Raw genomic sequence first — 24,805 nt, 5'->3', positions numbered from 1 at the left:
CTGTGTACTCAGACCTGGTTTTGAGAATTACTGATTGAATACACACTACCATTTTGAAGTGACAGCGATTGTTTCAGAGGTTGATGCTTCTTAATCCGTTGTTTACATTCCACATGCAATGTATTTAGGTATTCAGCATTTTTTCTAAGGAAGGTTATAATTGGTTTATCTTTAATATTTCCATTCTACTGAATTGTGTTATTTGAGTTCCTGCAATAACCTTAGAGCATTTTACCTTAAAAGGATTTTGTATCAAAGTTGAGGTATATATATATATATATATGCATTTAACTTAAGCATGTAAGTTGTTGATCATTTGCAGTGGCACAAGTATATAAAGAAGTGAAGAAAGACTGTGTTGCAAATTAGAGATTGGAGGCACTTGTGGCGTATTATTGATAGGAGTGGTTGATTTATTCTGAAGTTGGCAATGTGCTCTGAGTATATATGACTTCTGTGATTTTACAGTGGAAGTTTTGATTCAAGTGTAATGGATTTCTCTGAGGGTTATGTATCAAATGAGCATCGTGAGCTTCATCGATCTGCATCAGAAAGTGCGGATCCGTTGTCTGTTTCTCCATTGCAACTTGCTCCAAAATCTTCAAGGTCCCCTGAGTCTGCTAGGTCTCCAAAATCTCCGAGGTCCCCAAAGGTTCAAGGGAAGTGCAGCAGTCTAAGTCCGAGGACTCATAAACAATCACATTCTCAAAAAGATGGACGTCCAAAGAAAGGTGAAGTCTTCATGCATTGAAGTTTCCATTGCCAGTTTCCTCTTTTTAATGCCTGATTACTTTTTCACCAAGTAGCTACCATAAAATGTATGTGATTTGTGATGTTCATAGACTTGTTTCCACTTTCACTCTTTTATTCTTTTAATAATTGGAGTTCTGAATTTTCTAATTACTTGGAAAACTATTCATGGAACATCGGTATAATCATATTTTTATTATCTGATCTGCCTTTTGGTTACTGAGGCTAAGACTATAATGATCTAGCTTTGGAGTTTTATGGCGAATCAAACCTTATATGATAACAGATTTGCATTCCTTAAACTCAAAGAAGCAACCTTCTTATGCTACTCTGATTGCACAGGTGGTTCTGGGGGAAAAGGTACCTGGGGTGGATTGCTTGATACAGATGACTCAAGCGTTCTTGATCCTCATGATCCAAACTATGACAGCAGTGAGGTTGGGAGATAAAATCTTATCAGTAGCTTGTAATATAACTATTATTGAATGGATTAAATTTATGTTCTTGTATTTTTATTTTTTCTGAAAGTGTTTGTCTTTGTGACACCAACAACCATGAAAGTATATATGTTTTTGTAGGAATATGACCATTCAAATGAAAAGAAGCCAAACACAGAGCTTGAGAGCTACAAGAAAAAGGCTACAATAATAGTGGAGGAGTATTTTGCCACTGATGATGTTGTTGCAACAATGAATGAAGTTAAAGAATTGGGAAAACCAGAGTATGGATACTATTTTGTCAAAAAACTTGTCTCTATGTCCATGGACAGGCATGACAAGGAAAAAGAAATGGCTGCTATTCTGCTCTCTGCACTTTATGCTGACGTATTTGATCCTGCACAAGTTTACAAGGGCTTCAGCAAATTAGTTGAATCAACAGATGACTTGATTGTAGATATACCAGACGCAGTTGAAGTTCTAGCACTTTTCATAGCTAGGGCCGTGGTTGATGACATACTTCCTCCTGCATTTTTGAAGAAACAGATGGCCTACTTAGCGAAAGATTCAAAAGGGGTTGATGTGTTGAAAAAAACTGAGAAAAGCTATCTAGCAGCTCCTCTTCATGCAGAAATCATAGAGAGATGCTGGAGAGGTAGTAAGAACACCACAGTGGATGATGTTAAAGCTAAGATAAACAACTTTTTGAAGGAGTATGTTGTAAGTGGTGACAAGAAAGAAGCATTCAGATGCATCAAAGATCTGAAAGTTCCTTTCTTCCATCATGAAATAGTGAAACGGGCCCTTATAATGGCAATGGAGAGACGTCAAGCAGAATCCCCACTATTAGATCTGTTGAAGGAAGCAGCTGAAGAAGGTTTCATCAACACTAGCCAAATGTCCAAAGGTTTCAGTCGGCTAATTGACACAGTTGATGACTTATCACTTGACATACCAAATGCACGAGGAATACTGCAGAAACTTATTTCCAAAGCAGCATCTGAGGGTTGGTTATGTGTGTCATCTTTGAAATCACTTTCAGTAGAGCCTGAAAAGAACACAATAGAAGATAGTGCTGCCAAAAGTTTCAAGGTAAAGACTCAGTCCATCATTCAAGAGTACTTCTTATCAGGTGATATATTGGAGGTAAATAGCTGTATCGAACAAGAAAACAGCAAGAACTGTGCTGCACTGAATGCAATCTTCGTTAAAAAACTGATAACTCTGGCAATGGATAGGAAGAATAGAGAGAAGGAGATGGCTTCTGTGTTGCTGTCATCTCTGTGTTTCCCAGCTGATGATGTGGTGAGTGGTTTTGTGATGTTGATAGAGTCAGCAGATGACACTGCTCTGGACAATCCTGTGGTTGTTGAGGATCTTGCTATGTTTCTAGCCAGAGCAGTGGTGGATGAAGTGCTAGCTCCACAACACCTTGAGGAGATTGGAACACAGTGTTTGGGGCCAGGTTCAATTGGGAGCAGAGTTCTTCAAATGACAAAGTCATTGCTAAAGGCTAGACTTGCAGGGGAGAGAATCTTGAGGTGTTGGGGTGGTGGGGGTAGTAGCAGGCCTGGATGGGCGTTTGAGGATGTGAAGGACATGATTGGGAAGCTGTTGGAGGAGTATGAATCTGGAGGAGAAATAAAGGAGGCATGTCGCTGCATGAAAGAGTTAGGAATGCCATTCTTCCATCATGAGGTTGTTAAGAAAGCTTTGGTGACAACCATTGAAAAGAAGAATGAGAGGTTGTGGGGTCTACTCAAGGAGTGTTTTGAATCAGGACTCATAACCTTGAATCAAATGGCCAAGGGTTTTGGAAGGGTTGCAGAATCTCTTGATGACTTGGCCTTAGATGTCCCTGATGCTAAAAACCAGTTTGCATACTATGTTGAAAGAGCAAAGACTAATGGATGGTTGGACAATTCATTTTCTTTCACCAAACAGGAACATGCAACAGAGAATGGCACTCACTAATCATCATCAGTATTAGTTTTTCTTTATCACTTTCTTTAAATCTACACTTGAATCAGATGTATACACACATGCAGACATCAGATGCACACTGTGCATGCACAACTACAACTTGAAATTTCTCCACACATGCTATTTCTGTTTGTTTTCTTCTCACAGGAGCTGAAGTTTCTTCATAGTTGCCCCCCACCCCACAACAATTTTCAGTTCTTAATAAAATAGGCACACATATAAATCCAAACTGGTATTGAATTGCCAAATATAGTTTATAATAATTCAATACAGTAGTATTTTTGTGTAATCAAATTGTTTTAAGTGTTATTTAATGACCAGCCTCCTTAGCAGGTTCTTTGATATATTTTTTTATTAAGACCAACTTAGATGAATCCATTCCACAATGGATCATTGAAGATTTAGAGACATACTGCTCTGTGGATGCAAACAAGGGCAAGAAGAAACACATGTTGAAGCAGAAAGATGCATATAGAGCAACTAATTTAGAAATCAATTATGTGAACTGAAAACTATTATTTTAAACCTGAGATTGTGGAAATCATAAATAGTTCTTTGCTCTTTCTATTCCCGTTTTGGAAGGGAACCTGTAATGGAATTCATAACAATGTATCCATATTTGCCTCCTTTTTATGCTTACACTCAACTCATGCATACTATTCAGAAAGCACAAGTTCAAACCTTATCCTTGGTATAATTCATTTAATGGAGCTTTAGGGTAACACGCATTTATTTTTAGCATTACATTTAATAGTTCATAAGTAACTATATTATTGCCTTAATATTAATTAGCATTGTATTATATATTATATTGAGTATATAGTTTTGTTAACTTGTAAGCTGGATATAATTTCATTATTGGTCATTAAAAAATAAAGAAAAACAATATTTCCGTTTTGGTATTAGATAGGGTGCCATCTTCTTCTTCTCCTCTTTATCCTCGTAAATCACCATGTCTGCCCCTAAAAGCTGTTTCATCCAACTGCAATAAATAGTTTGTAAACAGAATTTATATTCTGTTAGTTTGTAAATAGAATTAATATTATGTAATTGTTAGGTAGTTCTGGCTTAGGAAGGGTTTGTTTTAGAAACATTAAGAAGGTATATAAAATCACAATTTATTATAATAATTATTATTAAAATTATACATGCTATTTTTTATTTATTTAAAGATTTATGTCATTTATTTAAAATAAAAATTATTTTTTCATTACAAAATTTAATTTAGAATAAATTTATAATTTGAAAAATTAGACCAAATTAATCTGTACTTTTTAAATAACTTGAATTTGATTGATCCAATAAATTAAATGATCAAATATAAATTTTAAAATATTAAATTTTTAAATTATACTAATTAAATGATCAAGTTGAATTTGAATCTCATCCAATTCAGTCGTTGCTCACCTACTTCCATTATATATATATATATATATATATATATATATATATATATATATATATATATATATATATATATATATATATATATATATATATATATATATATGTTCGAGATTTTCACTGCAGACACAATATGGGGAAACCTCTACTTGAATGTGAGGGTATAATAGTTAATATATAACCATATTATTAACTTAATATTAACATTTCACCATATACTATTATTATAGTATATCATTCTGTTAGTTTATATTCTTTTAGTTTATCATTATCTTAATTTACCATGTTATTACCTTTTAAGCCATATATAACTTATCAATGATTATAATAATAAACAAGGAAAAATAATCGTATTTCAGCATTAGCCAATACTAATGTTTGTAGGCAGCATTTTCAATTATTTCATTCTGTTTTTCCAATTTTATTTTTAATTTTAAATTATGTTTTGTAATTCAAAAAGTTTTACACTCTATTTTTTTTTATTTTATAAGATTTCAAAATTTGATGAAGGATTCTTTTATAATCAAAATTCAAAATTCAAAATTTGATGATAGGTTTTTCATTTCCTTCCTTTGATTTTTAAATTCGAGGAAGTCTTGTAAAATTTTTCTATCAAATTTTGAAATCTAATAAAAAAAATGGTGATCTTTAAAATTATTTTTTTAAAATTAAAGAAACGAAATATTTAAATATTTAAAGGTGCAAAATGAAACAGTCATGTTTGTAACATGGTATGGTAAATATAGTAAAAAAACAAAAAATGTAAGGTTTTAGCTGGTGAAGAAATTTCAGGACGACATATATATATATATATATATATATATATATATATATATATATATATATATATATATATATATATATATATATATATATATTGGAATAATAATTGAACCAAATGTAGTAAATATAACTGCAAAACAAATCTTAAAAAAAAAATAAGTATGAGTCTAACTAAAAAGTAAAAAGTAAATTTATTATCTTAAATTTTTATTAAAAATGATGTGAATTCTTTATATATAAATAAAATCATATCTTATTGATAATGTACCTTTTACTTGATTATTTTTCAATATATCCATATAGACAAAGAGAAAACTGCCTAAGTCTTAATCAGATAGAATGTTTTTTAAATAAAGGAGTGTCGTTATAAATACTATACGAACCACGATAAAAAAAAAAAAAAGAGTGAAAGTTACTCTAAATGTATCTTAGGATCTGGGTTGATAAACCTCCTTTTAAATAAAATGATTTTGATTCAAATTTATTTACATGGTGTAAATTATGATTAAATAACTTTAATATAAAAGCAATAACAAAATTTAGTATAAAAAATTTGGTCAGCACAAAAAGTGTTTAATATTGTTTTGGTTTTCATAATTAATCATGGATTTATAATAAAATCACCATGGTGGAACCAAACTTATCTAAAGTTGTATTAGTTTTTATCTTAACATTAGATTTAATGTGAAACCAAATGGAGAGTCATGTTGCAATCATAAAAATACATACAACACTTTTACTCTCTATCTATCACATGATATAATATTTCATAGGTTTAATGTCTCGGTAGGTCCCTATTTTCGGCGTGAATCTCAAATAGGTCCCTTTTATTTTCGGCGTCTCAATTGGGTCCCCATTTTTGTAAAATTGTAACAATTAGGGGTCTGCCGTCAAATTGGACAAACGGCCGTTTAATTGTTTCTTACGTGTCAGATGGGAATCATGCCACGTGTGATTACTGAAAACACTGTTCATGCCACGTAACAAACAATTAAACGGCCGTTTGTTCAATTTGACGGCAGACCCCTAATTGTTACAATTTTACAAAAATGGGGACCCAATTGAGACGCCGAAAAGAAAAGGGACCTATTTGAGATTCACGCCGAAAATAGGGACCTACCGAGACATTAAACCTATTTCATAAAGGACCATGTTTCTTTGTCTAACATATTAAATTTAAAACAAAATATTAAACTTACTTTTATAACTTGTTAATCTCGCATTAATGGCTTAGTTTAATGCCTTAATTTTCATACGTTAAAATTTAACATCTACCACAAGTACCCAACATCTTCACATTCTATTTTTATAGGGTTTTTTTCATAATAAATTTAATCTAATTCACTATTTAAAAATTAATCTTACTTATGATATTATAATAGTTGCTATTCGATAAATTCCACATCACAATAGTGTATTACAATATTCTTGAGTTAGTTAGTCTAAATATATTGTTAGTTATGTCTATCAAAGAAGACAAAAAACATATGTTTTGTTTAACTAATACACTTTTAATCTAATTAATATTTAGACGTTTATGGGTTAAAAATGATTTTAAATTTGTTATTTATAAAATTTTCTTTACTTACATTTTTTATTTCAAAATATCTTATCTAATATTATTAAAGTTAGATCCAATAGAACAGTTTAACTGAAAATCAAACTTAATCCATTTACTAACAAGTTGTCAATTTGATATTTGTAATAGTCTCATTAAAGTTTAAGAAAATTTTATAAAAAAAATATAATTAGAAAAAGTAAAAACGTCACTCCGAAAATAGCCAGCAATCACGTTATGAAATCGTGGTAACTCAACTCAATTGTGTTGGAGAATACTATTCTCACCCTCATTTCAAATTCAATTGTAAACTTTGGATTACAAATTCTTCTAACTAGGTATAGCTTTAAGAATTACATGGGTATCATAAAATTATACAAATTTCAGTTTTGGAACATTCTTAAGTTATTTACTAAATTTTAAAAACAAATTAATAAGAAAACGGGATATAAAATAAAAATAATAATTTACATCGCTAAATATATATTTAATAATACAGTGATTCCAAAAGAAAAAAAAAATACACACTTCTACTAGTAACTTATTGAGTCAATAATCTATTACCTCATAATCATAACTTAACTGATTCAATGATCAGTCCAATGTTGATAACATTGATCTTAATTATCACATCCATTTTAACTTTTTCAAAGGAAAAAAACTTTCCTAGTGCTACTTATCAAGCATCTTATCAGGCTTTTTTTATTTTAATAAATGAAAATTTAATATTTATAATAATTTCAATGTATTAAATGGAAATACATTATTATACTTCATTTTATACAACACTGTTTTTTATAATTTAATACATATATATATATATATATATATATATATATATATATATATATATATAATGTAAACAATTCATTTGCTATATTATTGTAATTTCTAATAATATCTTTATTTAATGTTAGTTAAAATAGTAATCAATTAATAAAATTATAATAGTAAAAGTAAGAATAAAATACAAAAATGATTTGTTTTGTACAGTGGTTGTAGAGTATATTAATCATTGCCAAAGACTTGGGAAGAGGGCAATTGTAAATTTTCATTTGATAAGTGCAAACTATATAAACATCAATACTTCATCACTATTAGAATAGCTAGCTTAGAAGATTCCCAATGTATGATATAAAACTATTTTCATACCACTCCAATCAGTAATCACATAATTTGGACAGCAAGAAAGGAAAAAAAGATAAATATATCATCTACATAGAAAGATGACCTATAACACTCACTGAACAATATCTATGTATCATCAGACGAGACATCGCTTATTATTAACCTATACCACTTATGATTATATAATTAATCAACAAAACTTATGTAAGTTGAACAAATCTTGAAAGTGTTGAGAGATGCTTAAAACCCTATCACAGAAGCATTAATTGAAGTCCACTCACCAACCACGCTTCTTCAGAAAATCTTTAGTTCTCTTCCTCATGCGGGTGAAGACAATAACTACACAAGCCAATATCCATGGAGGGAAGTTCACACCAGAGAAATTCAATTTCTTCAACCAATCCGGAGTATCCCTCGAAACTAGCGTTATCATAAAGATTATTAAAGCAACCCCAACCAAGATCCTTGTCACTGGTTTAATTAGTGAGTCCTGCAAAAGAGAACTTTCAGCCAACGAAAATATTACACGAATTACATATATCTTTTTATTAGGATCATATGAACTTCATATCATAGACAGATATTTAACATGAAAATGATGGTTTGAGGCATTTCAGTTTAAAAAAAATAAAAAAATTGTAGAGTATCTACATCACTCGAGCAAAGGAGTGATTCAATCCTGAATCTTAAGGCATAATCTCCATTCACCCAGTCCAACTCCTGGCCTGCCAAGTCCACCTACAACTCAGGTAACACCCGATGCTGACACGTGTGAACGATGCTGACACGTGTGAACGGCGATTATGTCTTAAGATCTAGGGATTGAATCACTTCCTAGTTCTATGATAGGAGAATTAATAAGAACCCTCCAACTACTGTGTATGTTTATGTTACAAGGAAGAGGGGTAGAACATGGAGTCAAAACCCTGTGGATTACAAACAGAACAAATAATGGAGGTTCTGTTAGTTAGGAGAACAGAATATAAATAGGTGAGGTAGTTCGAGGGAGAGGCATCGGATTGGTCAGTTTGTATTGGGAAGGTCCCGAATACTCGAATTACATGGAGGATTCTTTAATTTTTTCGACAGAAGATTATTTTCTTACCCCTGAACCAGTTTGCATCATGTTTGCTAACCTGACTAACCAAGCCAAGCAGATTGAACATACAAATCCAAACTTAAGATACATATTGGCCGACCATAAGAACAAAATACTTATAGTACAAGATCCCCCATTTATGCCAACCGTGAGTTGGGTAGGGTATGTTGCACAATCCAGGAATCAAACACCGTATAAATACCAAATAAACTTCACAGAATTTGCATGATTTCAGCTCTCTAAACTTTATTATTCTTAGACTGCCACTAACATAGTGTTGGAGTGTCTTGTATCCAGATTGCCCATCACGGATTTCAACCATTGGATACTCCAGCATCATAGAGCTGGTGGTGAACCACTCCCAAATAGAGAACATAAATATCCCATAGCAGGTGTGTTAGGAAAACAGGTGCTTATGAAAACTTCAAATGAATTCAAGCCAATCACACAACATCCTAGTGTACGATGAGCACCTCTAAACAGCCTTGCATTCTTGATCCCTCCCAAATCTGAAAAACAAAAAGGACTGGGAAAAGCCAAAAGCTTTCCCTTTCTATTTTCTATTAAATATATTTTACTTGACACTTGTTTGTTCGTTTTCTCCTGTTAAGAATTTTTTTACATGGGCATTTAGTTCCATTTGCTCCACCAAATCCTCTAGACAACCAGATTATATGAAGCAAATATAAATGCTTCTCTAATCAAATTCAAACAAGCAGAGCATACAAGAAACATTTTGTCACCATTCAAAAGATATAATTTTCAACCCTAGATTAATACAGTTAGCATTCATGGCTAACATATATGCATTAATGCTCCTTGGGCCTCTGCTACGGTCTGTGAAATACATCAATCATTACAATGCTTCAACATACTTATCTATACTCCAATACATGAAATCAAGCACTATATCGATCAACTAGGCTGGGTACTCTCATCCATGACAGTCATATAGGCAAAAACACTTCAGACTGTTGTTAGATAGTGAAAATGCGGAAGGGAGACCATTCAGATATTCAGTTTGAGTTAGGATGTTGAGGCTACAATCAGAAAAGAATAAGAAAGTAAATAATAAGTCATGTGATTGATCATTCCAGGTTAGCATGATAAGAACAAATTTGAGTTCTTATAACTCAGTCACAAGAAAACTTAATTTTCTTTCAGAAGTCATATATATTCCAACTACTTATAAAAATGTTCATTCTCTATATCATATCATTAGACAACAATGTTTCATATTTAACTCAACATAATTGACATTTCTTCTCAATGCTAGTCTTCCTTTCCCAAATACTGGTAAAAATCTAGCTTACATGACTAACAATTACAAATTATTTACAAGGCAACCTAATTCGAGTCACATTTTCATCAAAGATTTATTCACATGTTAGTTTTCCTTTCAAAAGTATCCATATCAACACCGTTTTTGGTTAATTTTCATTTCAATGTATTATTACGTTAGGACAATTAAATAATTCGCTTACATGACTAAAAATTGTAAATAATTTACAGCACAACTTCCTCATATTTTGCAGTCAGTCATATATTCAACCATGTCTTAGTTTTCGCTTCAAGTATTCATTTTAACATTGCTTAGGAATAAGGCATCTAAAAACAAAACAAATGAACATAATAACTAAAATAAACTCTACTTTTTAAAATTACATAGACTAAAATATTTCATTCAAATTTGAACTACCAAACACACACCTAGCTCAAATCAAAGAGTCTAAAAGCATACTAATACCTTTAAGACAAAAAGCATACCTTAGGTTCTCCATCAAGATGTACAACAGCCCCATCCCTATACGTCAACATGGACCTCCCATTCCTGGGATGAAACCGGACCGGAACGCCGCGCCCTCCGGCAAGGGGATTGAATGCGAAGACCGACTTCAATCCGTGCGTCTCGAGAATGTCCCGGACCTCGATCTGGTCCTGCTCCCACCCGCCCAGTGGCGACTTGAACACCGCGATGGGGCCCCTGCCCTGCCGGTAGAGGTGGATCTCCACCTCGGGGACCTTCGTCCGCACGTGCTTCGCCCGCTCGCTCGTGCGGGGAGTCACCTCCTCCGGTGTCGCCTCCACCTCCTCGATTTCTCCCACCAGGAGGGGCGTCTTGAGGTCGCCGTCCATGATCGGTGCGGTTGCCGGCCAAGACGAGGACGCGGAGTGTGGATCTGGAGGAAGAAGATAGGGTTGTTGATGATGTTTAGTGGAATTATATATGTTTTGTTCGTTGCGGGCTGAAGTTTTGTTGGATGGTCGATGGAATTTTGTTGATGGAAGATTTGGGAAGAGGAATCAGAAACTTCAGAAAAGTGTTACTTATCTCTCACTATAGGTTTTGTTTAATTATGTTTTACTGTTGTGGATAATATCATATTTAATATCTTCTAAATAATCTTTTCACTCCTTTACATATTCTTTTAAAATTATTTTTTATTGAATAAAAATAATGTTTCTAAAGGTAGTTTCAGTCTTTCATTTTCTTTTTCAAATAAAATCCTACGTGTGTCTATATATATATATATTACCTAGACAGACATGAATCTTATATTTATAGGATTTGTGGTAATTAAACATATTGATTAAGCATTAACCGCACTATATTTTTAGGCAATTAAACCCAATAATCAATTATTAATATCGTATATTTGTAAAGCGTAAGACGACTCATTAATACATGCAGTATATATGCTAATTGTCTACAAATGACCATTAACTCCAATCAGTATATTTTATATAGTACATAAGTCCCTCAAGCCCAAGCAAGCTCTTTATTGAAAGAGGTGCGCAACTCATGTTATATGTAGGGAGTCTAGGAGCTCTCTTTGGAATCATCGAGCGGCATGATGTAGGAGTTCTCTTTGGAAGCTCCTTCTGCTCGAAGTTCAGGTGTATTCGTTGTGGAACCACCGAGCGACGTGTTGTACTCTGTGGAAAATCCCTAGGTCGAAGTTTGGGTGAATTTGTTGTGGAATCATCGAAGTGACGGGCTCTAGGTGGCTGAGTGGTTTGTATGCAAGCTCATGTCATCTGCACTTAAGAGAAAATAGCAATTCGAATTCGAATGGTCAGAAAAAATGTAGCCAATTAAATTAATATCAAAATAGTTTAGGCTATTAAGCCCAATGGCCGGGCAAGCGAGTTTATTTGGTCTTCGGTGGAACGTTTGAAGGCCAAAAATGAGAAATCTGTATCAGGATGTGTGACGGATGAGCAATTGCCTTGAGACCTGCAAAATAGATGAGGACATTGACTATAATAATATAAATAGGCACCGCTCGGGATACGCTCAACGAGGGTAGAGGTGCCTAGTTGATGCTCGCACAAGAGCCAAGCCATTGGAACCTGACAAGGCTGAACGTAAGTGGTCCAATTAACCAAGTAGGAAGGGACTGAATCTTCCTGTGTAAGATATTTTCACTCACGAAAATATGGATTAAATAAAATAAGGCAAATGCTTCAATATTTTATAATTTATTTTTATAATGAAAAGTCATTGGAACTTGACAAGGCTGTGTGGTCTAACTGACAAAGAGGGAAGGGATTGAACCTTCCTGTGCAGGATATTTTTACTCAAAAAAATATGCGTTATACAAAATAAAGCAAACGCTTCAATATTTTTATACTTTATTTTTATAATGAAAAGTCATTAGAACATTGACAAGGTTGAACATTGGTGGTCCAACTGACCAAGCGGTAAGAAATTGAACCTTCTTGTATAGGATAGTTTTACCCACAAAAATATGCGTTAAATAAAATAAAGTAAATGCTTCAATCTTTTATAATTTATTTTTATAATGAAAACCAATTAGAATCTCATAAGGTAGAATGCTGGTGGTCCAATTGACCAAGCTGGAAGGGACTGAACCTTCCTGTGCATGATATTTTTACTCACAAAAATATGCGTTGAACAAAATATTCAATATTTTATAATCTTCTTTTATAATGAAAAATCATTGGAACTTGACAAGGTTGAAAGTTTGTGGTCCAACTGTTCAAGCGGTAAGGAATTGAACCTGTGCAAGATATTTTTACTCACAAAATATGTGTTAAACAAAATATTCAATATTTTATAATCTTCTTTTATAATGAAAAGCCATTGGAAGTTGACAAAGTTGAACATTGGTGGTTCAACTGACTAAGTGGTAAGGGATTGAACCTTCTTGTGCAGGATATTTTTCCTCAAAAAAATATACGTTAAATAAAATAAGGTAAATGCTTCTATATTTTATAATTTATATTTATAATGAGAAGCCATTAGAACCTGACAAGGTTGAACGTTGGTGGTACAACTAACCAAGCGGTAAGGGATTGAACCTTCCTGTGCAAGATATTTTTACTCTCAAAAATATACATTAAACAAAATATTGGAACCTAACAAGGTTGAACGTTGGTGGTCCAACCGACTAAGCAGTAAGGGATTGAACATTCCTCTGCAAGATACTTTTACTCACCAAAATATGCGTTAAACAAAATATTCAATATTTTATAATGAAAAGCCATTGGAACTTGACAAAGTTGAATGTTGATGGTCAACCTAACCAAGCGGTAAGAGATTGAACCTTCATGTGCAAAATATTTTTACTCACAAAAATATTCCTTAAATAAATTAAGGTAAATGTTTCAATATTTTATAATTTATTTTTATAATGAAAATCATGAGAACCTGACAAGGTTGAACGTTGGTGGTTCAACTGACTAAGCGGTAAGGGATTGAACCTTCGTGTGCAAAATATTTATATTTTTACTCACAAAAATATGCATTAAACAAAATATTCAATATTGTATAATCTTCTTTTCTGTGAAGGCATTTAATTATTTTGCCTCGTAAACCTCTAATGGTTACCTGAAAGTTCTCAAAACAAAAGACATGCTTTTAGAAATTATTATGGAAGTTTTTTCTCTTGTTTCAAAACCTCGTATTGATTCGAAGTAGTGATGCCAAGGTCGAGCGCACATCTGGTTTCTCATGGTTTCATGGGGATGCCGCTTAGTCCCACGGTGGGCGCCAAAATGTTTCGGTTGAATTGGTCCAAAGGTATTTGAGGGTTGGTCGTCCTTCCTTGTTGTGTTCTCTTTCGATCGTCCAATCTTCTCCGAGAATGCAATCCACTCTGATGGGTTGTTGACTTGCAGAAGACACTCTAACGCTCAAGTTAGATATGTTTCATAAAGCGGTCTTTATTTTATTAGGATAGATGAAGGTTATTTTACCTAGACACCTATCATATATTTATAGGGCTTAACGCAATATAGTTTTAGGCAATCAATAATCAATTATTAATATTGTATATTTATAGAGCGTAACTGGCCTATTAATTCTTATTGATATTTTTCATATCATACAATATATGACGTGATGCCAAATTTATGGATAAATGAGAATTAAAAAAAAAAAGATTCTAAGAAATATATGACGTGATGCCAAATTTATGGAGTTTCTAAGAAAAAAAAAAGAGATTCTACATTGATGAAATTGTGGAATTACAAAGAAGTTGTATGTTACAATATTAAAGTTGGTTATTCTTTCGGGTATGGGGTTGAGGTCCCTTATTTAAATTTATACGATGTTCGCTCTCCCTCCTACATGTCGAATCTATGTTGGTGGGTACTTGTCAAAGACACTCCGACACTCAAGTCAGTGGTATAACCGACTGTTTATCACAACATGTGATGCATATAATGCGCATAATAATCTAAAGTCATACTTGTGACCTTTATTTATACTAGGTGTGATAGATTTTTACCTTTCGCGGACCTAATGATGGTCCAATAACACCTTAATTTGCATAAGGGTTTTAATGAGTTACTACCGTTTATAATCTAACCATGTGGCTTGTCTGGGTGGTTGGCCTAGTGGTCGACTTGGTGATTGGCCTGAGTGGTTGGCCTGGTGATTGCTTGGACGGTCGACCTAGCAGTCGGCCTAGTGGTCAACTTAGTGATCGACTTAGGTGTTCGGTCAAGGAATCAGCTTGATGATCGGCTTGGTGATGCTCAGGAGACCGTACGTCATAATTATTTTGGATTTTTAACGTCAAATCAAGTTAATGTTTTAATATCTTAACTGGAGGAATAAAAAAATTAAAAACTTTATATTATTTTTTTGGTATTTTAACATTATTTTAAAAAAAGTGTTAGACAATAAGAGCAGTCGTACAAGCACTAAAAGGTTAAAAAAAATATATATATATTTTTTTACTTTTAGTTTTAATTTTAATTTTTTTTATTATTTTCATGAAAAATGGTGTATGTTAGAAAATTGGTGTGTCAAATACTAAGTGAAAGTGGGTGTAAAAAGTTAAAACAAAGTTGCAAAACTAAAAATAAAGGCCCAAAAAGTAAAAGGTAAGAAAAAACAAGGGATAGTAAAATGCAAGATGTAGTGAAAGGTGTGTAGTGAATACGGGGATGCAGAGAGTAAAACCAAACATGCCCGAAAACAAAAGTAAACACACAGGGGTGGGGGGTTAATAAATATGGGGTGTATGAAGTAAACACAAAAGGCTCAATAGATAAACAAAAAGGGGAGGTGCAAACAATGAAAATGGGGGTGCACAGGAAAAAGTGCAATTCATCTTTTTCTTCACCAGGGATTCGACTCCTTCTTCCACACATGAAGCTGTTACCTGTCGGACCCAGTAGCGGCTGCATCCCGCCTCCACCAACGAAATCACTATCAGCCGACAACGCCACTACGACTTCATCTTCCCCAAAATTGCGGTTCTCCTCTCATTGCCACAAGCTAAATGCAAAGCGAAGACAGCATGCAGAAACGCAAATTACCACCTTCTCATTGCCACACCAAGGATCAGAGACGTCGCTAACACCGTATCTACAACAACCGTGCAAGCAATTGTTCATGCATTTGCAATTGCTACTGACAACTCATCCATTCTATGATGTCGTTGTGTGGGTCTGGCGTGGAGTGGGCATGGTGTAGAGTTGAAGCAAGGATCTTTTGAAAAATGTTGTATCCAAAATTTATGACTTACTTTCATAAATTTTTCGATTCTCTTTTTCTATTTTTATTCTTAAACTTGTTTTCCCAAATCATGTTTGTCTTTTCAAGTTTTCTTTATTTAATTTTCTTTAGTGATAAAATTACTAGCTGGATAAACTAAATGCAAACCTCGTGTCATCTCACGTGACCCTTGTTCGATATAATTTAGAAAGAAATTTTCATTTTGGTTTTTAAGGATTTTAAGAATAAAAATTGGCTAGCAGTATGATAATTTATTGTTTTTTACTTTTTCTAATGAAGAAAGATAATTACGGGATCTGGAGACTGTGTAGGTATGGGACTATACGGTTGAAGGATAGCTTAAAGGAATTGATTTGACTACTCATATCACCAAAATGCATTTACTTTTCGGTAGCCTGACTCATAAGAACTCCATGGTTAAGCGTGCTTAGCCTAGTGGTGGTCTGTGGGGGCAGTCAACGGTCCCTGTGAGTTGCCGGGACGTTACACGCATAATTTCAGATTAATGATTTTTATTTTTTTCAAAAGCTTTTATTAAAAGAAAAAGGATTTGATTCATGTTACAAGTTACCTCTTTTTTTTTTGTTATTTTAAATTATTTTCTCTTTTTTTGTCTTAATTTTTCTTAGATTGTACTTCTAGATTTTCAATTCAGCATATTTTTCTGTTTTTTTTTTTGTTTTTGTTTTTTTTTTCTCTTGTATTCAAAGTCTTGTTTGCAATCATTTTAAGATAGACACTCCCCTTAAGATGATCCTTCATAGAAAATGAAAACCAGGTTTAGGATAAAAGTGTGATGAAAAAGAGAAATGGATTTGAGCAATTTTCATGCATGTAGATTAACTGAATTCTTCTTCGAAAATAATGATATGAAACATTATTTATAGTTATTTATTTACTCATTTGACTAAAGCATGTTTTATTTTATCCTTGACGATTTTTTGTTATTTTTCACACTTCACATACAAAAAAATTCTACTCTATTACATTAAAAAGAAAATCTAACAATATATTCTTTTGCTATTATAATATGATAAAAATCGTGACATATAAATGCCTTGAATAAAGTAATAAGGAAATTGATATTCTTGAAGAATTTATATTTGATTTAATATTTTTTACAAAATATTTGATAATTTGATAACAATGCTTTGAAAATATTTTCAAGACTATTTTGTTTGTGATGGCTTGATCCAACACATTGGAAGCCATGACTCTGTGAGTAATGATGATATCAGAGTAGCTACGTTGGCAATGGGTTAAGTGAAATGGAGTATATGGTGTAGTGAGGTGCTTCAATGGATGTGGCTCTAGCTCAGGCGGTATACCATCTATGAAAGGAAGCTAAAGGGGTGAGGGAAGAAGCAAGGAGAGAGACTTTTGGTGAAGAGAAGGACTGACAATGTAGCAACATAACTGTATGTATTTTTAGAAAGTGATGATACAAGGGGGGAGAGGTGCTGATTTATAGTAACTGCAGCAACCCTTTTGCGTTAAAATAGCAACTGATGATTAGCCTAAGAAAGTGAATCATCAACCACGTGTACAAGGCATAAAACATGTGATGGAAATAAGAATAACATGTGCTGCACGTTTGGAGCCACACGCGGGCCATTGGGCGCTAGAAGGGTTTCGGGTACAAACCGAATAGGCCTTCTAGGTGCTCTCCTTAGCTAGCTTTCTCCATGGGTTGAAATGATCTCTATTGGGCCTTCTTGTTCAGCCTCTAGCTGCCATTGAAAGTAGGCAAAAATAACTTAGGCTTCTTTAGAGTTGTCCTCAAGGTCTTGTTGTACCTTTTTGGCCATTCCACGAGTAATGTACTCTTGACTTGCTATTGGGCTTGGGTCCAAGTCATCATCTCCTCCCCTTGAGAAGGATTTGTCCTCAAATCCATAGAGTCTTCATCATCTATCAAATCCTGATGGCAACTCCTTTAGAAATTTCCATTCAAAAAAGTATCAACTTAACCTAAGGTTAAGAAGGGAAGGACTTTTAAAAGTTCTTTCTAGATCTTCATTCTTTAAGTCTTAGAAGGATTCTCTTTACTAAATACATTTGTACTATTTTGTAGGCTCTAAATAAAGGTTGGAGGCCATGCCTAATTAACCTAGGAGGCTTGGCAAGCTAAAGGAAGCAAAGGAATCAAAAGATGGAGTGAAAAACATGTTGTACGGATTGAACCATATGGCTTCCGGATTGAGTTTTCAAAGACAATTGCCTTCCGGAATGAACACATTTATGCATCGTGCGCCCAACCCATGCGAACCAACTTTACACATTTAACACATTTTTAATATGTGCTTAGCCGAAACGTGAGCTCCAAGCTCCTTAGCTTCTCCAGCACACTTCCTTTTTTATGCATAAGCACATGGCAACTTAGAAATGGAGACCTCTCTTCACCTATAAAAGAGAGACTCTTTCTTTTGTAAAATCCAACTTTGAGATATAGTGAATTGCTGTTGAGATTTCTCTAGACATTATTCTCACGATTCAACCTTTGTCTGCTTATCCAACACCGTCTCCTCTAGCTTCCTTCTCTATTGGAAGGCCTTCTGAGCTTAAGTGACCTCAAACACTCACAACTCCTTCGTTGATCCATTTCACAAACACATGGTGTGCACCATCCTTTCGTGCATCTAATCCATTCCACTGCATTCTTCTGAGTTGTGGAGCTGTTCGAGCATGGAGCTTGGACTTGCTTTCATCATTTGGTAGTCAAAGCCAACATGTCCACACTTGTCTATAAGAGCTGAGCCACTCTTACTTTTATTTTCTACTTTTCGTGTTGTGCTGTTCCAGTTTTGTCATTGTGTTTGAATTTTTTTCAATTCTGTTTGGCTTAATTTTGTGTTTGTTTTTGTTGTTCTTGTGTCTCTAGTGTTCCTTCATGTTTGTTGCTCATTTTAATCGGTGAATATCATTAGTTTATGTTCAATTCAGCTTTAAATATCAAAATTCTAGTTTGTCTAGTTATGTGCATCTTGATGCAATGTGCTTTTGTTGTCATTTGGTTTAATCTGTTCAACTTTAATTTTTTGTTTCAAACTGATTACAAATGCATGTGTAGCCATATATCAACCATATGTGGCAATGAAACAATGATCTATCCTTGGTGATATGAGCTAAAACATTCAAAACTTGTTTCTGTTTTCACAAATATGCACAAAAAGTCATTTATGGTTTCTTAATGTGCAATCTGTTTCAGTCGAAATTTGTTGTTTCTGAAGCATGAGACAACTTTGTTTGATGTTATTGGACATGGCTAAAGGTATGACAAATCATATTAAGCACTGAAATGTAATATGCATAGCTTAGTTGTTCAAAAATTCTTAGCATGTGCTATCTAGATTTTTCATTCCAGCTTTCACCGTGCTTGCTATCTTTGAAAGTGTATTATGGTTTTGACATCTGCTAGCTGCTATTCTTCATCTAGATCTAGTGTGTTAGGACTTCCTAGAGTCTTTGTTGTCGTTGTCCTATATTAATTCACTGCAATATGATTTCTGGTGGTGTTTTGGTGCATTTTTGGCTGCATAATTGGCTATAACGAGTGATTTGTTGAATCTTGTTGTTTCTGTGCATTCGCAATGCTTGAGCAAGTTTAAATTGTCGTTTCAAAGTTGTTTGCACTGTTCATTTGGTAGTTTTTCAGTCTATATGTAGAATCACCTTTTAAACCATCAAAATTTGCTTTAAAATGGAAGTGAACCAGTGATTTGGCATTGAAATATGTTTTTAAGTTGTTTTAGTGTTTGAACATCTTTGAAATGATGATACAAAGTTGTTTGATACATCACTTTAGCTGCTGAATCACTCCCAAGCAATTTTGGGTTTAAAACCACCAAATTAGAAGCATTTTTCTAGTGCAGGAACATTTTCCAAGTGCTGTTTGAAATTTTACATTGTTTAAATTCCAATTTTACATCATCAAAGAAGTATATTCAAGTCATAAAAAGCAATTACAAACCAAACAATCCAGTTTAGAAGCCCAAAAATAAGAAAACCAAAAATCTGAAACTCATTAAGGCATTTTATCAAATAGTTTTACATTTTTATCAAATAGTTTTGTTGAACTTGGAAATTGATCCGTGATTTGATTTTTCTTGCTTATTGAATCCATTCTAATGCCTGTCCTAGGTTCCTTTTGTGTTCCTCCTTTTGTTCAATACTTCAACTCATTTGAATTCAACTTGATTGGCTTCCACTTATGCAATAAAAATCTAGTTGTGCGTGAAACCAATTATTGTGGAGTAAAATGTTTTGGTGTGCATGGTTTGGCTGATTGCAGCGGTGCAGTGATGTTTTCTTGAGGTATCCAAACTGCAGAACCCTTTCTCCAACAGGGTAGCATATTAGGAAGTGGAAAGCTAACTGAATTAGCCACAAGAGTTTATCTCCAAGCTGCCTTTTTGCTTCTTGGTACAACAATAATTCATCAACCAACACCGCACTCTTCCAATCTGTTTGGACCTGGACAAATTCAAGCAATTGTAGTTTCACCATTTGTATTGTTTTAAGAATAATATCAAGTATTTTTCAATCATTATATCACGAAACCTTTGAGTTTAATTTGCTTTTTCTTTTGCAAGTTAAGTGGCTTGGGCAAATGCTCTTCAAGCAATTCCAAGTACATAATTGAACATTGTAATAGCCTAGTTTACGCTTCTTAATGTGAAAGTGTGCCAAGGGGCTCAAAGTGCCACTTGCACTTTCACTTAGAACCATCTAGCATTTACATTTGCCATTTACCTTGCTTTCTTTCAATTGCTTGAATGCCTTTTATGTTTTAGGGGTCCGTGATATACTGGTGCGCGTTGCATTTAGATAAACCTTTGGTTTCTAGGATCATTTTCATCTTGCATTTAAAAATCTTTTGAAAGATTTCTACCTAGCAACTAAGGTAAGAATATCGAAAGACACTCTGGCTAGGAAGGCTTGGTTCTTTAGCTTGTGCAATTGTGACTCACCTTTCCTTCCTAGGAGCTATTTGGATCCATTTTACCTTTATAATCTTAGAAATCCTTCCACAAAACTAAAATGTTTGTGAAAATTCTATTTGTGAAAACGTTTTCCTTTTGCCTTCACAAGTATTAGCCATTCAAGTGTTCAAGAGAGTATTAGACACAATTATGATAATATGAATTTCAGTGAAGAAATCCATAAAACTCAAGCCGAACTTCACCAAGCACGAAAAGAAATTAGTGAGCTTAGGCAAATGGTTGCTGAAATCAAAATTATCCAGAAAGGCAAAGCTCATGCTGAATCTTCCCATAGGAACAACAATGATCATGGTGATGTTCCTTCACATCATAGTGACCAAAACTTTTATGGTGGTCATCATAATAATGACTACTATCAACCCCCTCCTAGGAGACACCACAATCATAAAGAACATCATATGGAACCCAAACTTGACCTTCCTCCTTTCTATGGACGAGAAGATGTAGAAAAATATTTTAAGTGAGAGATGGAGGTAGAACAAATCTTTGAGTGTTTCAATATTGATGATGCAAGAAGGGTAACCTTGGCAACTTTGACTTTTCAAGGCGCTGCTTTATATTGATGGACATCTCTGATTAGAGACCAAAGGATGCGACAAACATATACCATCTAATATTCGAATGAACTTAAAGCAGCCTTGCATAGAAGACATGTTCCAACATATTATGAAAGGGGGATCATGGACAAGCTCCATAGACTCCAACAAAGAAACATGAGTGTGGAAGAATATCGACAAAAAATGGAATTACTCATGTTAAGAGTTGAAATTAAAGAGTAAGACAAAGTCACAATAGCTAGGTTCCAAAGTGGGCTCAACTATGAGATACGTGATAAGGTAGAACTTTTACCTTTTTTAGATCTCAATGACTTTGTCCGGCTATGTGTGAGAGTGGAAGAACAACTTCGAAGGAAAGCTTCCACTTAAAAGACTTACCCTACCTCATCCATGTATAAGAAAAAGTATAAGAGGAAGGGTAGTCCATCGAGGTACGAGGAACCTCGAGAAAAAGAAAAAAAAAAGAAAGAGATAGAGGAAAAGAAAGAGAGAGAGAGCGAGGAAAAGAAAAAGAAAAATCTCACAAAGAATCTTCACGGGAAAGGAGTAAGGAGACCAAATGTTTTAAATGTGGAGAAAGGGGACATTATTCTTCTGAGTGTCCTGACAAAAGGTGTACTTATATCTTAGAACATCAAAATGAAGATGAAGATTCTTCTAGTGATTCAAGTACTTCCATATCTAAAGAAGAAGCCTTGCATTGTGAAGGAGAGTGGTTATTGGTGAGAAGAGTTCTTGGAAGTCAACATATAGAACTAAAACAATCACAAAGGGAAAATCTATTTCACACAAGATGCAAAGTTTTTGAACACACTTGTTCATTAATTGTGGATAGGTCCTCTTGTAATTGTTGTTGTTCTAGAATGGTGGAAAAGTTGGCCTTAATCACTATTCCTCATCCCAAGCCTTACAAGCTTTAGTGGATAAAAAAGGATGAATAAATAGTAGTCAAAACCCAAGTATACATACCTATCTCCATTGGAAACTATGAAGACACAATTTTATGTGATGTTGTACCAATGGATATTGGGCATGTTCTACTAGGTATACCATGACAATATGATCATAAATCCACTCATGACAATATAGTTGTACCAATGGCTTCTTTCTAACTTCCCAATTTGAGGACAAATCGTTTTTCAAGAGGGAGGGAATGATGACAACTCTTGTAGGAATTTCCATCCAAAGAAGTATCAACTTAACCTAAGGGTAAGAAAGGGAAGAAGGATTTTTAAAAGTTCTTTCTAGATCTTCTTTCTCTAAGTCTTAGAAGGATTCTCTTTACTAAATTCATTTGTACTATTTTGTAGGCTATAAATAAAGGTTGGAGAGCATGCCTAATCAACCTAGGAGGCTTGGCAAGCTAAAGGAAGCAAAGGAATCAAAAGATGGAGAGAAAAACATGTTGTACAGATTAGATCACATGGCTTCTGGATTGAGTTTTCAAAGACAATTGCATTCCGGAATGAACACTGCGCCCAACCATCAGTACCGTGCGCCCAACCCATGCGAACCAACTTTACACATTTAACATGTTTTCAATATGTGCTTGGCTGAAATGTGAGCTTCAAGCTCCTTAGCTTCTCCAGCATACTTCCTTTTTGTTATATAGACACAAGGCAACTTAGAAATGGAGACCTCTCTTCACCTATAAAAGAGAGGCTCTCTCCTTTGTAAATTCCAACTTTGAGATATAGTGAATTGCTATTGAGATTTCTCCAGACATTATTCTTATGGTTCAACCTTTGTGTGCTTATCCAACACCCTATCCTCTAGCTTCCTTCCCTGTTGGAAGGCCTTCTAAGCTTGAGAGACCTCAAACACTCACCACTCCTTTGCTAATCCATTTCACAAACACCTGGTGTATACCATCCTTTCATGCATCCAATCCATTCCGCTGCATTCTTCTAAGTTGTGGAGTTGTTCGATCATGGAGCTTGGACTTGCTTCCATCAAATCCCCTACAAAAGGTCAAAGGTCGACAACATTAAATGTAGAATGAACACCATACTCTTGAGGAAGGTGTCTAATTGGTAAGCATTATTATTGACCTTCCTAAGGACCTTGAAAGGACCATCTCCTCTAGGACTTGGTTTAGATTTTCTTTGAGTTGACAATCTTTCTTTTCTAAGATAAAACCAAACTAAGTCTTCTTCGTTGAAGATTGATGGAGGTCACACCCCATACAAATTTGATGTGTAAATAAGAATGTAGTATAGACTAGGAAGTGACTCCTAGGTTGTCTCTCAAGGACCAAATGTGGTTCGAGACTTAGGTCAAACACTCAGTGGGGAGGAGGGGGGGTTGAAAGGGCTTTTGCAAGGAGAATTAAACTAAATAAAAAATGGATATTAAATACAACCAAACATAATTAAAAACGCTGAAAGAGATGTGGAAAACAAGAAGATTGAACGGTCCTACGACAACCAAACGGTTCTAAAGCTAGTAGGGACGAAGGGGTCGTTCGGTTTGCTAGGACTGAACGATATTAAAACAGTAAAATGGGGCCGTTCGGTGAAAGGGAAAAGCTCGAAACCAAACGGTGAAAGGAAAATTGAACAACATTAAAGTGAATGAAATTAGAAAACCGAACGGTTCTAACAATAAGTGTTAAGAACCGAATGATGCTATGTGGGACCGAAAAGTCTAAAGTAGTGACCAAACCGTGAAAGATCAGCTGGGGAAGAACGGGAAGAAAATTTAACCGAACAGTATAGTAAAGCCGAGCGGCACTGATGGTGACGTGTGTTAGAAACCGAATAGTTTTAACTTAGGTCGAACGACCCTAACAATTAAGTTTTAGGTCGAGCGGTATAGAACAACAAGCTAATTAAATTGAGGATTGAAAAATGGATGTCATTAGAGGAATAAACCGAGCGATATTTAAGTGTGCATGCATTCCAGCTAAGGCAACTGAGACTTGGGAAATTAAACTTGTGAATAAGGAAACTAGCCGAACGCTAGTCAAAGAATAAACACCACAGACCGAACAGTTTATATGTAGTAAAACTAGAAAATGCAAATTACTTAGAAATAAATTGTCGTGTAGCGGAAACAACTTTGCAACTCAAAAGAAACTCGCATGAACGCAAAACGAAGCTAAATGCTG

General features: G+C 34.2%; 2 protein-coding genes across 2 annotated transcripts; one reads left to right on the top strand and one right to left on the bottom strand.

Moving 5' to 3' along the window:
* The first annotated feature begins 338 nt into the window (after positions 1 to 338).
* LOC124825102 (MA3 domain-containing protein) lies at positions 339 to 3,479 on the top strand. Its single transcript, XM_047297643.2, has 3 exons — positions 339 to 731; positions 1,093 to 1,187; positions 1,329 to 3,479. Exons 1-3 carry the CDS (start codon positions 491 to 493, stop codon positions 3,159 to 3,161), a joined length of 2,169 nt encoding a protein of 722 aa, XP_047153599.1. The 5' UTR covers positions 339 to 490; the 3' UTR covers positions 3,162 to 3,479.
* A 4,510-nt stretch (positions 3,480 to 7,989) lies between these two features.
* On the bottom strand, positions 7,990 to 11,490 carry LOC124825103 (WD repeat protein). Its single transcript, XM_047297644.2, has 2 exons — positions 10,910 to 11,490; positions 7,990 to 8,533 (listed from the first exon to the last, which is right to left on the bottom strand). The coding sequence occupies exons 1-2, from the start codon at positions 11,276 to 11,278 to the stop codon at positions 8,321 to 8,323; spliced, it is 582 nt and encodes a 193-aa protein (XP_047153600.1). The 5' UTR covers positions 11,279 to 11,490; the 3' UTR covers positions 7,990 to 8,320.
* Between the last annotated feature and the right edge of the window lie 13,315 nt (positions 11,491 to 24,805).

The sequence above is a fragment of the Vigna umbellata genome, chromosome 4, assembly GCF_029865625.1.
Source record: "Vigna umbellata cultivar VRB3 chromosome 4, Vumbellata_1.0, whole genome shotgun sequence".
Taxonomy (NCBI): Eukaryota; Viridiplantae; Streptophyta; class Magnoliopsida; order Fabales; family Fabaceae; genus Vigna; species Vigna umbellata.
The sequence above is the reverse complement of the archived record's forward strand: the minus strand, read 5'-3'. Positions and strand labels throughout refer to the sequence as shown.